This window comes from Pinus tabuliformis, chromosome 7, assembly GCF_031772625.1.
Source record: "Pinus tabuliformis cultivar Carrire ecotype Pingquan chromosome 7, CPIR1, whole genome shotgun sequence".
NCBI lineage: Eukaryota > Viridiplantae > Streptophyta > Pinopsida > Pinales > Pinaceae > Pinus > Pinus tabuliformis.
The window spans coordinates 936129891-936146926 of NC_142293.1; the positions used below are offsets into that span (position 1 = coordinate 936129891).

General features: G+C 34.9%; 1 protein-coding gene across 1 annotated transcript in view; it reads right to left on the reverse strand.

Annotated features, from left to right (window-relative positions):
* Window positions 1-1166: 1166 nt before the first annotated feature.
* LOC149250716 (uncharacterized) overlaps window positions 1167-17036 on the reverse strand; it is a 41576-nt gene continuing 25706 nt past the window's right edge. The window contains exon 3 of the mRNA XM_089453725.1: window positions 1167-1447. Within this exon, the coding sequence (XP_089309851.1) occupies window positions 1167-1447 (281 nt within the window). The remainder of the gene's footprint in view (window positions 1448-17036) is intronic.

A 17036-nucleotide genomic window follows, 5' to 3' on the forward strand; every position in this document is an offset into this window, starting at 1 on the left:
AGGAGTTTGTTGATGTCATTTCAAACTTCAATAAGCTTATATCATACAAATTCAACCTAGAGCTCATACCACCTTAAGAAACGCTCCTAAACAAATAGAAATGAGACTTTTCTCACATCGAAAAAGAAAATGAACATCTATAAAAAATGAATGGCTTAAAATGCCTCAAATCTTTTAAACATCCTTTAAGTTTCCGACATGATCAACTTTGTAAGAATAATTCCATATTAGTTGACATTGCATGCAAAGGAAATGATAATTTAATAGCTGGGGTTGTCCAGACTACATGTTATACAAATGCGATGATGTCAATAGTAGGTGGAGACTTGACATTGGAGGCGAAGGCTCTAGAAAAAACAAGTTTTTTGTTTCTTGGGAAAGTACTATGTTTCCTTTCCTGAGCTTTCATGCCCTAGAATCAGGGCCAATGGTTTACCCAATTTACCATCCAGGAAATGGGGGAAGTACTCTCTTTCTTGAGCTTTCATTCCAAGTAAAAATGTCATCTTAGTTTTTGAAATCCACACACATCAAATATTTTTGCAACTTTTGGGATGACCCTTGCTAGATTTCACTACAAGTCGAGTACTTTTTTTCAGCGCCCATATGAATGCATGGAAATTGCGCCTCAAATCTCTTTCTGTTGTAGGTGGAAAACTGCCTATGACTTGGTACCCAAAGTATTTTGCTGTCAATGTCCCCATGACCAACATGAACGTGAGGCCTGATAATGCCATAGGTTACCTTGGTCATACTTATAGATTCTACACCAAAAATGTAGTTTACTTGTTCGGATATGGACATAGCTATATAAAATTCAACCAGGATGTAGTCAAAGTGCCTGAACTGATCTTTCTTCCTTTGGATGTATGTTCTTTGATGAAATCAAATGCTTGTGAGGATCTCAGTGACCCACCATCCTCATTCCAAACATTTAACACCTTGTATTTCTCTTTGGTTCATGTGTTTGTCCTCCATCTTCAGCAATGGAAACTAAAACAGTTGTTCCAAACAAAAGAGTAGCTGAAACGACTCCTCAAGCCCCTCTCTATAAAATCCACTCCAAAAAAAATTTCATTTAGTGCCATAACATTTTAATTTTCTCCAAAAATTCAATAATGGCCTTCTCCCAACATGATTGAAGAGCATGCTCCTATTCATGTAGTTTAGTTTCCCTGTTCAATGTAGCCATTTCCTATCGCTTTCAAGATTCTCACATCACCTTCATTTCCAATATTTTTATCACTACAAGCTCCACTGTTGACACCATTGTCAATACCACAATCCTTCATAGAAATTCCAACATAAAGAGCTTTGATCTCACTGCAGAATCTGTAGCTCTTGCCACCTTCTCTGTTCATTCTACCATCCCTGGTTTTCTTGTAGTAAGTATACACATTCTCAAAATTTTCCTTGCACTTCTTTGCACTTATGTGGAACCCCATATCTGCAATATTACTACACATAAATTAAAATAACAGAGTTAGGATGTGATTCTAATGCATGCTACACTATTAGTGACATTCCATGAATATAGAATTCCATATTTGATGAATATATGACTATAAAATGACAAGGTTGGACATTATTCTTGAGCACACAACAATGTAATATCGGTGTCAATTATCATGAATAAGAGTACCTACACGATTCATCTTACTCCTGAATTCCCGGAAGGATCCAAACTTAAAGTTGTAAACTTCAAGGTTAAAAATAACTTGGAAGGTCATTTTGTCTCTATGTTATGCCTAGTATGACTAGTCTCCATTAGTGTTACAGAAAAGAAAAAAGAGTTGAAAATTGATTTCTCCAGGCTACAGAGCACTTGGCTTCTTTGGGTCTCCAATGAAAAAGAGTAATGCAGTAAAATCATCCTAATTGGGTGATTAGGAAAATGTTGGGAAACACATAGAAACAAAATATATGACTAGATTAGGCTACAAATAATTTTCAGTTTAAATCAGTCAGGCACCCCAATATAAATACTACCAACATAGGTTGGTTGTGTGGTTTCCTGAATATTTGTAGGGTGTATTTCCTATTGCAAAAATGCAAGCTTGCCAAGAGCCAAGTACAATGTCAACTCTGTGTACATGTTGTTTAATTCTTGGGTTCTGACTAATGTTCTTGCAACTAAAATATGTGTTAAAAACTAACTTGAAACAAGATTTCCTGGACTAAACTTAGACCTCCTCCTTAAATAATGGGTTGTAATTGGATTGAATCTTGAAATGGAAACCCTAACGAAAAAAATTTCAACAAAGAATTTGGACATCCTTAAATGATATTTATGGTGAGATATTTTAGAGTAAATGAGGATATGGTTGTATCTCAAAAAGCATAATTACTACATAACAAAACATAATTTTACCATGACGTTGTTTCCCACACCGATCCTTTTACTTTGGAAACCCTTGAATTGACACATATACAACTAAATATATGCATCATTGGGGTTTAAATATTTGAAGTGTTTCCTGAATATTTGAACAAAAGAGACATGGTAGAAAAATCCACATGAAAAACTTGTTCAATTTGCTTCAATTCAATAAACCATTTTCACCATATTTTAAAAGTTTCAAGCTAGAAGTTTTAGTTCACAATGTCAAAATAAGTATGACATTCTCCACTAACCCTTTATTGCTAATCCTTTCATAACATACTTTCAAAATTCTATCATGGGCTTGAAAACCTGCATGATTTTTCTTCTATAATGGCTTTGTATCTTTTGTGTGCTATCCATTTCCATGCATTCAAACAGGCTCACATGAATAATATTTGGCTTGTTTCTCTTGCAATTCATCACTAGGTCCTGCCATCCTCATTCCAAACATTTAACACCTTGTACTTCTCTTTAGTTTGTGCGTTTGTTGTAATGACTCCTCAAGCCCCTCTTTCTACAAAGTCCACTCCAAAAAAACTCGTGTTCAGTGCCATAACATTTGAATTTGGGTCAACATGTACATATACCTTTGGGGCTTCTAGTATCATCAATAACATTGTTCACGGGTGTAGAAGAAAGAGAAAAACAATGAGCATTTTCCCAATATAGCTTGGCCCATGCATAACATTGCAAATGAGGTCTCTTCACATAATGTTATCTTGGGTCTTGATTCCATGAACCTTTGGTTCATATCACTTCTCAATTTTAACAAATGCATAAACTTCAGATATATGCCACCTCCAATAATGTAGGTCAGGTTTTCCTCTTTCAGTCTTATTCTCATCCTTGTGAGCTTTAGGAGGTGATGGTGTTGCCATGAGATCGAGATCTGACTTAAAATTTTGGCTTCTGAGTTTCTCCAAAAAATCAATAATGGCCTTCTCCCGACTTGATTGAAGAACATGTTCCTATGCACGTAGCTTAGTTTCATTGTTCAATCTAGCCATTTCCTGTCATTTCCAAGCTTCTTCTCTTATTAATCTGTCACAAACTCTTTTCTCTATTCCTTCCAAGAATATCTTTTGTGAACTCTCCTGGCATTCCATCCAACATTTTATCATGTTCCCTAGCAAATCCTTAATAAAAATCAGGTTTTATTTCCTTTTTTCTCCTTTCCCTATTAATTTGCAGCTCTAATGTTTATTTTCCTAAATCTTCTTTTGTAGAAGTACCACCAGAAGACAAATTTTGTCTTGTGTTGTGAATTGTATTTGTGGATCTTGGCAAAATTGTTTCCTCTTATAATTGATTGATGTCGTGCATCAATATAGAACATGAATTTCTCACATAACCTTCACTGCCAATATTTTTATCACTACAAGCTCCACTATTGACACCGTTTTCAATACTGCCATTCTTCACAAAAACTCCAACATAAAGAGCTTCGATCTCGCTATAGAATCTGTAGCTCTTGCGATCCTTTCTATTCATTCTGACATCCTTAGTTTTCTTGTAGTATTTTCTTTAGGCTGCAGAGAACTTGGCTTCTCTGGGTCTCCAATGAAAAAGAGTAATGTAGTAAAATCATCATAATTGGGTGATCAAACAAATGTTGGGCAACACATATAAACACAATATATGGCTAGATTAGACTTAGTTATTGGATTGGTCAAGACAAGATCTAAATGATTTTTTATGTAAGTTGAAAATGATACTTAGATTCCTCTTCTTGCATGGATGTATCAGTAAGGGGATATAGCATATTTACAATATTGTTTTGTATATAATTGGCCTCCGAGTATGGATGAGGACCCTATAATTTTGTACACATTAAATATGGAATTTTAATTTGCTTGTGCAAACCTTCAAATTAATAAAGGGAGTATCCTATTCTCACACAGATATGTGAGTAAAAGTGTAAAGCATTTTTACACTCTCTTATTTGTACAATGAAGCTTTTTGATATTATTGATATTGTAGAAAGCATATACTAATCTTTGTTTTTTGTTGGGAATGAAATCTATTTTGTTAATCCGTTTTCATGAACTTTGATCAATTTAATGTATAAATATTTAAAAATAAAAAACCTAGTATATAGGAGATGCGTAGTTGTAATGTAAGAAAGTATGTAAACCTTTTTACATGTTTGCTCAATATGTTCAATTTATAAGATGTAAAGGATTTGTAAACATTTACATCTCCATTCAATTAAATAATAATAAAATATTAAATATAATATAGAGCAAGGAGATGTTGTAAAAATAATAAAATTCAATTTGTTATATTGTAATTTTGTTTTCATTAATAAAATTAAGAGAAACTTTTTAGATAATAGAAAATCATAATATACATATCACATAAAAATATATAACATATAAGTAGTAGCTATGAGTTAAGATCCATTTTACATTATAAATTAAAATAATGATTCTCTAACCATATTTAAATTTAATTAATAAGCACACAATAACAATATTTTTAACCATAGATATGTACACCACTTTACCATAGATAATATTAACTTGTAAATAGACTTTGTTACAATACTATGGGCCAATACCATCCATCATCAATACCACATGCCCAAAAACCATTTCTCATTTCACAACAAACTATTCAAACCATTTCTCTTTCACACAATTTAAAGCATTCATTTATCTATTATCTCTAAAATGTTTAAATGCTTAATATGAATTATGCCTATCTACATTTACTAACCATTTACTTTATATAATTATACTAATATATGAGTAAGGTAACATTTACTCTATATAATAGATTATACTTATTTTATATACTTACACTTAAATGTTATAATAATATATTAAATATTTAAAATATATTTTTAATAATATAAATAAATTAAATACTTTAAAAATTATACTAAAAATAAAATTATATAAATGCCCAAATTCAAACTTATAATTCTAACCAATTTAGTCACTTTTAAATAAAATTAAGTAAAAATATAAAAATAAAAATAAAAAACACGATTAGAAATTTGACCTTTTATCTGAGCCAACTCTCAAACAGACCAGGATCTTGCTGGACTTGAACAAATGTCTTGAATTATCCAAAACTAATTGACACCCGTAAGTTGCATTTAAGATTACGCAATGTCAACCTCACTTTGCATTTCCACTTCAAATGAATCAAGAGCAAGCGTTTCACTATACTTTCGACAAAATAGAAATAGAAATAGAAATAACAAAAGGCACTAAAAACTCATTTTATTTTTTCTCCACCAATGACAAGTCAAGTTGTTTGCCCATTTGAATATGTGCTGCTTATTACTTCACTTAAAAAAGATGACCATGGCCATCAATATTATGCCACATCTAGTTGAGCGGAGTCCATGACAGATCCCGTATTAAAAAACATTTCTGGTTGATAAAGAAATGGTTGAACAGTTGCTCCATAAAGTAGGGACAACTTCATAAAGATCTAAAGAACGTTTGTGATGATCGAATGTTTCTAATTTATTTTGCTTATGATAATCACATGTTTCCAATTGTCTAACATATAATTTAGTGGCTCAAAATGATAACAGAGGGATTTGAGGGAAGAAAATGATAACAAATGGATTTGAGGAAAGTTTTTCTCAAAATAAACGCCATACTGGTCTAACATATAATTTAATGGCTCAAAATGATAACAGATGGATTTGAGGGAAGAAAATGATAACAAATGGATTTGAGGAAAGTTCTTTTCAAAATAAACACCTTACTGGGTAACAAATTACATTCAATTATAATTTTTCCAATATACAATGCTAAAAAATAATTAAAACATAAAATCAACAAAATATATATATATATATATATATAAACTTTTGAAAGTAATAAGAAGGACAAAGAGATTTAGATATCCTAACAATTTATTTTATTTAAAAATTTAATTTTAATTTTATTTATATTTAAAAAAACCAATTCTTAAAAAAAATTGCATCTTTTAATAGTTCCCTTTTTGGAAACTTTTAAAATGATAACATTTGCAAAACAGACATCTTTTAAGTATTTCTTTAAAAACATGATTTCAAAATTAGGAAAACCCATTCAAACTAAAAATTTAGAGGTAAAATATTCAACTTATTGCACCTTGAGCCACTCTCTAGTCTAGTATAGAAGATATGTTGTCATAGTCTAGTATAGAAGATATGTTGTCATGTCATGTCTTGTACCGTTAAACATTTTGACTTGGTCAAATTAGATAAAAATAAAAATAAAATAAAATTTAAAAACTCTCCCTAATATAGGAGAGATGTTGTAATCTTTAACATTTTGATTCATTCAAATTACATAAAAACAAAATAAAATTAAACTTTAATAAACAAAGTAAAATTAAACTAAATAAAAAACTAATGTTTATAAATATTAATAAAATATTTGGGTATAATTACATAAAAATAAAAAAATAAAACCAGAAATACTACTATAGAAATAAAATAGAATAAAAAAGTAAAATTATTTAATTAAATTAAAATAGTCAATTTACCCTTATGAAATATTTTGACTCATGGTTTTCACAACCCATGGTTTTTTCACATGGTATTCTTCTGTGATGTAGTCTATAACATAAAAAATAGAATTATTTAATTAAAATAAAATAGTCAATTTACCGTTATGTAAACAGTGACTGAAAACCCACGCCACAGATGGAAGTTAAAGTTCAAAGAAGCCCAGACCATAACCTCGGTCAACTGAGAATTTTTCAAAGAACATGTAGCCCAGGCAAAGGCAGAGGCCAGCTTTGGAGAGCACATCAACTTCCCTGTTTTGCTCCCGAAAAACATGGCGGAAGGAGACGTCAGAGAATGAGGGGAGGATGTTCTGAATCGACTCAATCCAGTTGCAAAGAGCAGGAACCTCAAGAGAACAACAACCTTGAATCCAATTGATTAAGACTAGGGAGTCCCCGGATATAAGAATATTGTCAATGCCCAGCCATGAAGAGCACTTGAGAGCCTCCCACAACGCAATCAACTCAGCTATGCAATTTCCCCCCCAACCACCGTGCCATGAGAAATGATATCGGACAGCGGGGTCTAAATGAAGTGAGACGCCGCATCCACAAGTCCCTTCAGAGGAGGCACCATCAAAGAAGCAGATAGGGTAGATGTCAGTCAGATTGACATATGAGACAGTTCGTAGAGAGTGCTTCGGAGTCTAGGGACCAATTTCCATGAAATGGGCAGCAATGTCCATGGCAGTGATCAGTGTCGCTGGCCGAATGCCTTCGAAAATCAGAGCATTCCTAGCGCGCTAGATCCCCCAAAGTACATAGAGGGGAAGAGTTCTATGAGTTTTTGCTCTGAAGTTCCATAATCAGAAACATTCAAGAATAGAGGGAGCATTGTTGATCTGTGGGACATCCAAAATTGTTGCAACCCTAGCCCAAATATCAACAACAAAGGGGCAATGAATAAATAGGTGGAGATAGCCCTCAAAGAATTGTCTACACATGCAACACCATCCAGGACCAATGAAGCCTCTTCTAAGAAGATTGTCCCAAGTGAGTATGCGGTTGAATGACTAGCCACGAGAAGCACTTTATCTTCAAGGGGGCATCCCACTTCTAGAACATAGAGGGCATCCCACTTCTAGAACATAGAGGTAATGTCAGAGAAGGGAAGTATTTGGGAAGTGGAGGTAATATGTTCATATGCTTCCTTGACCGAAATCTGGTCATTCCCGTGGTGTCCACCCCACACTAGAACATCAACCCAATATGATATGTTTATGCCAGCCATGCAAAGCATGCTATGATACCTTTCCCATTCAGCCACCAATTCCTCCGAAAGTCTGATCTGCCAGGCATGAGGCCAAGAATGGGCATCCACACGTAGCCACGACCACTCCAAAATTTTAACAAGAGTGTCTAACCCCTTTTCTTTAAGGTCATTGATGATTGTGAAAGGGAGAAGGTGGCAGTTGTTGAGGCCTTTGATGGCGTCTAGTCTCGCTTTAATGCAGAGTCCATTACCCACCCTCCAACTCAAATTGCTGCAAAGCCAAGGGATGGTTGGTCAGAGACTACTCTAGATTTTTGAATGTTTTCCAGCCAAAGGGATCCCCGCAACAATCCACTCCTCCAAGCTTGCCTGCTTGATATATTTCCCGAACATGATCTTTTTCCAAGGCCCCTTCATGAAGAAAAGCCTCCATATGCTTGCCACCAGTAGAGCCAAATTAAAACTGCATGAATCAATGATACCCCATCCACCTTTCATGACAAACCTCACAATATTTCCCGTTAGATGATACTTCAGCGCAACACCCACTCCAGACCAAAGAAACTTGGCAATGATGGAGTCAATTTTGTTGATGATAGCTTGAGGAATATGGAAGAGGTGCATCCAGTAAACATAAATGCTTATCAGGACAACCTTAATCATTATCACTCTTCCACCCAAGGAGAGCCATCTCTTATCCCAGCTAGACAACTTTTTGTTGAATTTAGAAATAAGCCAATCCTAGTCCAAAATGGAATACTTGATAGGCTTTAATCTGCAGCCAATATATTTGAAACCCCCAGACATGAGTATGATTTTGACTCCAAATATATCAGCAACTTCAGTCATCACCGAGGAATTAGCAGAGTCAGAAATTAGCTCTGTTTTTTCTTGATTAATTATGAGGCCAGAAGCTTTGCTGAAGTCACCAAAAATCTTATGAAAAGTTGCCCACATAGAGAGTTTGGCTTCTCCAACGCACAATACATCATCCACAAACATTAGATGGGTTATGTTACAACCTCTAGTGAGTTTGCATCCCACGATGGCCCCTGCATCAACTTTATTCTTGATACCTCTACTAAGTGCTTCCATTACTAATATAAACAAAAGAGGCGATAGTGCACATCCTTGTCTGAGGCCTCGATGAGTTTTGAAGAATTGGGAAGGCACGCCATTAATGAGGACAACCATAGACGCAGATGATATGCAGGCCAAAATCCATTGAACATGTCTATGCTTGAAGCCGATCTTATATAAAATCAGTGTGAGGAATTCCCAGTCCACACAGTCAAAAGCCCTTCGGAGGTCAAACTTCATGAGACATGTATTTAGTTTCTTCATCTTGATCGAATGAATGCACTCTTGTGCAATTGCAATGGCATCTTGGATCCACCTGTTAGACAAGAAACCAAACTGCTCCAAAGAGATATGAGGTGATAAAATCTTTTTAATTCTGTTAGCAAGGGATTTAGATGTCATCTTGTAAACAAAATTACATAATGAAATAGGCCTAAAATCAGAGAAAGAGAGAGAGTTTATTTTCTTTGGAATAAGAGTAAGAAAGGTGGAATTGATAGCACCTGGAATATGCCAAGAGACACAAATAAATTACACCATTTTCACTAGTTCTAGTCCCATCATATCGAAAAATAAGAGGAACAGTTCGATCGGCTAGCCATCAGGCCCAAGACTTTTGTCTTTGGCCATCTCTTTGATGGTTTGGAGTAGTTCTTCCAGTGAGATCGGATGGTCCAGCAACATCGTGTCCTCATCTTTGACCATGAGGGGAAGCATTTCAACAAGACTCAATTTTTCTGACAAGTAGTCATCCACTCTTTCTTTATATAAATCTTTGAAAAAACGGTGTGCCTCCCTTTTAATCTCCATATCAGTGGTATGAATGTTCCCTGCAAGATATTTTATGGCCTAAATAGAGTTGATTTGATTCCTTTTGGAGGCTGCCTGAAGAAAGAAATTTGTGTTACGATCTCCTCCCTTGATCCATGCAAGGTGACTTTTCTGCCTCCAATCAGCTTCTTCTTGTGTTTGAAGGATTTTGTCTTTTTCTGTAATTAGTTTTAGGATTGCATGCTGTTGTTGGAAAGAGAAAAGTCTGGGGGTGATTGGTTCCCAAAGCCTTGCAATTTCCTTGTCTATATAATTCAGTTCATAACAGAGGGAAGCATTCTTGTTGAAAATCCATCTTTTGGCGACCTTTTCAAGTCGCAGAAGTTTGTCCTTGATCCTCAGAATGGGACATTCAGAGAGAGAATTAGCCGAAGAGGACCAAGACTGGAGAACCAGTGCCTGAAAATCCAAATCATCGAGCCATATTGGGTTAAATTTAAAGGGTCTTATGGATGAGTCCAACGCAACATTCCATTCCAACATGATGACATTGTGATCATAAATGTCCGAGAAGAAGACACAGGATTGTAACTGATTTAGTTTTCTTCATAAGATGAGTTTAAAGGCATAAAATGCTAATGAATTTTCCATGCATAAAAATAACTAATTGTCAATTTGTTGTGGAAAATTTGAATCTGTTTATGTGAAAGCTATATATAGACACAAAAGATTCACAGAGCGTAATTATATCTTATATCTTTTTCAAATGGTTTTGTAAATAAAAGAAATTTCTAATACCACAAATATTTCTATTTTTGTATGATAAGTAGGGAATCGCATTTTAATGATTTTGTTTATATATCTATAGTGTTTACGTCTAAAAAATAGACTTCACTTTTGTATAGTTATCGTTGTCCTCTAGCATGAGTCTCTTATAGACAAATTTAAAAAAATATATTGAAAAATGAAATAAAAAATTTTAATTGAAAATAAAATAAAAAAGAAGAGTGATTTTCTTTTTATCCGCTTTCAATGATTTTGATTCATGTATTTATAGTCCTCGTGCCTAAAAAATTAGGCTCTTCTTTTTTATAGGGTTTATTTTTGTATCAAAGTGTCATATAATTTAGGGAATCGATTTCAATGATTTTGATTTATGTATCTATAATCCTTATGTCTAGAAAATAAATTAGACTTTACTTTTGTAACATCTATCAAAGCAAACATTGTCACAATAATAAAAGTAAAATAAAATAATAATATTTATTATTATTATTTTTTGGTAGGTAAGCACCCATGGGGGATTTGAACCAATGACCTATCGCAAGGAGTGCCTTAACAGTGCACCGTTCACCATCAATCCAAAGCCCCATAGGCATAATATTTATTATTATTACTATTCAATATTGGTTTAAATACACATGGCTTGTTCTTTTAGGGCTTAGAAAATGCCACACATCTGGAAGTGGTAGATGAAACTGCTTCCGAAAAAATTATAAATCCCACCTCCCTAATCTTACCAACTATTAGCACTGGGGTTTTGGAACCTTTCAGGCTATTTCGTGACATGATTTTTTCTAATTCAGTGAGGTACACCATATTATATTTTTTTGTGGTTCGTTACTATGCCTAGATCACCTTAAGGTAATGTATGGTTATAGTACGATAATCAAACATACAAAAATGGCATGGTATCTGGATTCCACTTGTCCATCAAACCTTCCCAGCACATAGTGATTAACAACAAGACTAATCCCGAGCATAGATTCATTAGGGTTTGGATTTGACCGTTCAACCCTCTTCCATGGGGTTTTGATAACTACCTAGTTTTTCCAACCCTTTTATTCATCATTCTTTCATCGCTGCCTGTTGTGAGAGCTCTGCACTAGTTCCAAATAGAAGAAGGGTTTATGAACTTTCATAGGTATGCTTCACTTGGCTTACATGCAACTCTGTTGGTTTAAGTTTCCCTACCTTTATTTACTGTTTTCTAAGCTTTTCGATCCATATGCTCACAGGTCCGATGGAAGGGGATGTATACCTGCAGAACCACGACCATATCTCAAACGAATTTAGGCTTCAGTTAATATTAGAAGTTTCCATTCACTTTTGTGAGCTCTCTTACCAGGATCTTACAGTGTGTTGTGCTTACTTATTTTACTTCTTTTGTGTTTAGCTTTAAGGTTACAACCTTGACATACTTCCTTTCCAAGTATCAAGTACGGGTCCAACACCATTTTTCCCTTATGTTTTCCTTTCCGGCTTCTGGAATGGAGATTAATTGTGTTTTCCTTTTGTTTCCTTGTTGGCAGTTGGAGGTTAGATATCCCAGGTGAGTGACCCTTTTCTGGGTTGGAGGTCGACTAAAAAAATTGTGGAAATTTCATGTTGATGGCTCAACAACCTAACCTAACTTGAGGTTCTTATTTCTAGGTGTTATCGAATACTTTCTTTAGTTTTTCGAAGGTTACTTTTAGTTTCTTGCTAGTCAATAAATTCGTTTGTTAAGTCAAGGGTTTACAAATGTGCTCTGAGACTTTCGTCTATGGTTATTTTAAGACCTGTAAAGGTCGCTAAGATGTGGGAAACTGGGCAATGTAAACCCGAATTTAACTTTGGAGACTTTATTTACACTTTATCTATTTATGTAATATATTGTGAGAAGATGGGTAGCTGTTCTTGTCGTCCCCTGTTATGGTTTTTTTTCTATATTGTGGGACATCATCAAAACTTTTGGATCTTTATATAAGAATCTCTATTCAAGTGAATTATATTTGTATATGTACAAAGTGTTATTTCTTTTTCTATATAGTTTAGATTATAATGTTGTTAATTTGTTATGGTTAGGTATTTTGTTCATTCAGATTACATTGGTTATGTAGAACCTTGTATGCAGTGGCATTTAATCTTTTCCCAAAGGTTAGGAACTAGAATGGACCCCGGGCTGCTGGCTTAGTCTGGCTTGGCCGGGACTAAACCAGTTTCCCTCTAGACACCAGCCTTCTAAAACCCCCTTACCAACAATCAATATTCCTCATGTTTATTTTTTTAATGTTGGGTAATAGTTACATAATTATGTTGCTTCTTCTGTTCGTAAACTTCCAGTTCAACTCCTGGGTTAACTTTTTGGCCTCGACCTTGTGTGCATATTGCTCTCTGTTATTAACTTTTTTTTGCATTGCAACATGTGACTTATTTGATCTATACTGCCTATCTATTTTTTGTTTATAGTTATATCTTACCTTCTTGGCCGATAGAGGTAGGCAAGACCCCTCCATCAACGGTCAGAGTCAACACTTTGTATAATGGTGTGTGTTATCATGTGATTAATATTCATGTTATATATATCAAGGAATATGAGTCTCAGTTACTTGACTCAGACATATACATATAACACTGTTAGGTTGCAATTAATTTCTATTTCTTTTGTATAAAACTTAAAAATTGTTCTGTGCGTGTTTTTATCAATTGCTTTATTTCTTTATTTGGAAGGAAAACATAGAACATTTGTTTCCTTGGTTATCAAACAAATCAACACATCTAATCTCATCAAACTAATAATATAGATGAAGTCTATCTTTTCATTCATCTATTTAAGAAAACAAAATTCAGTTTAGAAGAAAAATATTTTATACAATTTAAAGAACTTCAATATACTTATCTTGCTAAACATAGACAACCAAGGAATTCAACTGGAGACCTCTTGTCCCAACCTCGAGAATGGAAATTACGCCTGATTCTCCCCCTGATATTTCAGTGTCCATAACAACAGATAAATAGTAGCCCATAGGATTGATTCTATGGCATCAGGACCTCCAGTCTAGCCAAGAAATTTCAATCAGCTTAAGGTCTCCACTTGATCAAATGCTCAAAATTAGGCTAAAAAATCAAAGTGTTAGAATATTGATAATTTAGCTTCAGATTGAAGAGCTTGTCATTTTGATTCCAACAGTGTGAATGACACTCAAATCCGAGCTTGTATGTAGAAGTTATAGCAAGTCAAAGTTCAAGTTTGACTTTCTCACATGGCAGGATTGGATGATGTGGCAAGGTCCTTCAACGAATGAGGAGGCTCCAAGTGGCAAGCCACCATTGGCCCCCGCATGTCACAAATCGCAATCGCAGGCAGGTTAGCATTAAAAATCGGCCCCTGAACAGGGAAGGGTTGCGATGCGATAAGACAGGTGGGAAGGAATTCAAGAATCTGCCGAAGGCACAATACGATGGATTGAAATCACACATCAGTGAAGGGAGGTGTTACAGAATCACCCCCCGACAGGTATTGGGTTGCGATGTGATCGCACATCTCGCATAGCACTACCGAATCAGCCTCGATGGGTTTGGGTTGTGATGCGATATTGCAATCATAAATCATAACACGGTGCAAAGTCTTGCATATACAAGACCCTAGTACTCTGCCTATTGTGAAAGGATCCTGAATGTGATACATTTATAAGCTCCAGTTAAGATTTTTTCGGGTCCACCGAATCAGAATCACATATCACCCACCTGGTTCATAGTCCATAAGACCGTAGGACTCTGCTGGTTGCGATTTGCGATGGACAGTCGGTGCCGACAAATAATGGCCCGTTGCATGGCAAAATTCTTGCTGAGTTAGCGCGTTTTTGGGTCTAATTTATAGGATCATGCCTGAAATGGGGCAATTTGTGGAGCGAATAATGGGAAAACCAGGGGAAGTCATAAATTCTTCAGTTTTTCACTGAATTGGATGCAAAAAGAGGCTAGATAACCATTTTTGGACATTCTGGACTGATTGGAGTATGTTTTAGAAGAATTTGAGCATTGTAAACACAAATTTTTACACTTTTGAGATAATAGAGATGCCCAAGCCATTGGAAGCTGGACCAAGGAGACGTAACCCAGGAGGGTTGAACTCATTTATCATGTTCCTATTGTAATGTGTTTTTGATTTTGTTCTGTACATGTTCATGTTGTTGTTCAGTTTCTGATTTATGTTAAATTGCTCATAAAACTAACATAAAAACTCTTCATTTCACTTACAAAAATTCATGAATCCTTAAGCACAATGAAATCATTTTGTTAATAATATGAGGAAGATCTTAGCAATGCAAACTAATATTCTAAATCAGATCAAATTTGGTATCAAAGCACTAGGTGTTGTTATGTTAAAGAAGGATTTGATTGTTTGCAAGTTTATGTCATCCTTACAAGGTTAAAAATCAAAAGAGGTGAAGGAAAGTTGGTTGGAAGCCTTGACGTTGGGTCAAGGGGAAGAAGAGCAAGGTTGCCACAATCTCCAACACTAGTTCAGCCTCAAGTTGCAGTTGAGACTCCAGAGATCATGTCTCATGAAGGAGAAACTACAAACATGATAGAAGATGAGAAGACATTTAGAAAGGCTTTCTTTGATATGATAGAGATGGTGAAGGTCCTCTATGAAGAGAGGAATAGCAGGTTGCAAGGAGAAAGTTCCAAACCTCCCAAAGGAGAAGGCTCTTCAAGAGGAGGTAATGGAAAAGGAGGTAATGGGAATGGAGACAAACCTCCACCCTCTCCACCATCTTCTTCATCTTCTTCTTCACAAGAATCTTCACACTCTTCCATTAATACAACCCTTACTCATACTCATTATCATTCTTCTAAAGGAACTGGTAAATCACATTTTTTAAAACTTGATGTTAAATTTGAGTTGCCCATGTATAATGGTGAAGTGAATGCAGAGAAGCTTGATAATTGGATTCATTAGTTGGAGGTCTATTATAGGATTCAAAACCTTAAAGAGGATGACATAAAGATTCAGTTAGCTTCCTTGAGAATGGAGGGTGCAACACTTGTATGGTGGGAATCAAAGACCCAAGAGGAGATTAAAAAACATGGTAAGACATCTATTTCTTGGAATGATTTCATTACTACAATCAAAAGACAATTCTACCCTCTAGCTTATATGCAGAAAGCCATCATGAATTGGCAGAACTTTAGACAACTTAAAGGTCAAAATGTGAAAGATTACACCCAAGAATTCATAAAAAGGTCTTTGATGTTAGGTGTAGAATTTCAATCACAGGACACATTGCTGAAGTACATAAGGGGTTTACATAGTTACCTTAGGCATAGTATATTAATGTTTAATCCCAGTAATCTAGATGATGTGTGTGTGCAAGCCACTCATCTTGAGGCAAGAGGGAAGAGCATCTGAGAAGAAGGTAGTAAAAATATGTTTAAGGGCAAAGAGAAAGAAAATTGTTTCAATGGAAATAAAAATGCATCCATTAAAAGGAAGGAGAGAAAACAATATGTAAACATTGTTCCAGAGAGGTCACGATGAAGCTCACTGTTGGAAGGTTCATCTCGAAATGAAACCAAAGAAATTCAACAACAAAGGAAAAGAAAAGACAATTGCAATCACTCAAGAAGAGGATTTGGGATCCGAATCGGGTGATGAAACAAAAATCAAAACCATGGGGTTTCAAGGAAAGGAATCCATTTCCAGCACTAGTTCTTCAAACTCGCAAAATGAAACTCCAAATGAAAAGAGGAGAATATAAATTTTTCATATAAGGGTGATCTCAAAACATAATAAGATAGATACACTTTTCAATAATGGCTCTCAAGCTAATCTTATCTTTGAAAACATTGTCAAGAGTTTAAATATGGAAAATTTTCCACATCATAAATCGTAACTGCTTGGATGGGTGTGTGACAATGTGCAATTGTAGGTTACGAGAAAGTGTAAACTGAAATTAGCTATCATTGAAAAATTCATAGATGAAGTGGAGCTTGACGTTGTGTCGTTAGATATATGTGGCATTGTTTTGGGCAACCCATACCTTTATGAGAGAAAAGCTATTTTCCATCGACATGAAAACAAATATCATTTATTCAAAAATGGAGTAGAATATATTGTGAGAGCTCACAGTAAGAAAACGAATATTTCACTTGTTAATGCAGGGAAGATGAAAATACTGGTGAATTTGAGCAATAATCTTGTGCTTCTCATGATCAAACCCGAGAATGATATTGATTATGAAGTGTTTGATGGTTATAATTCGAATTTGAAAACTGATTTGGTTGACAATGTTAACCAATTTG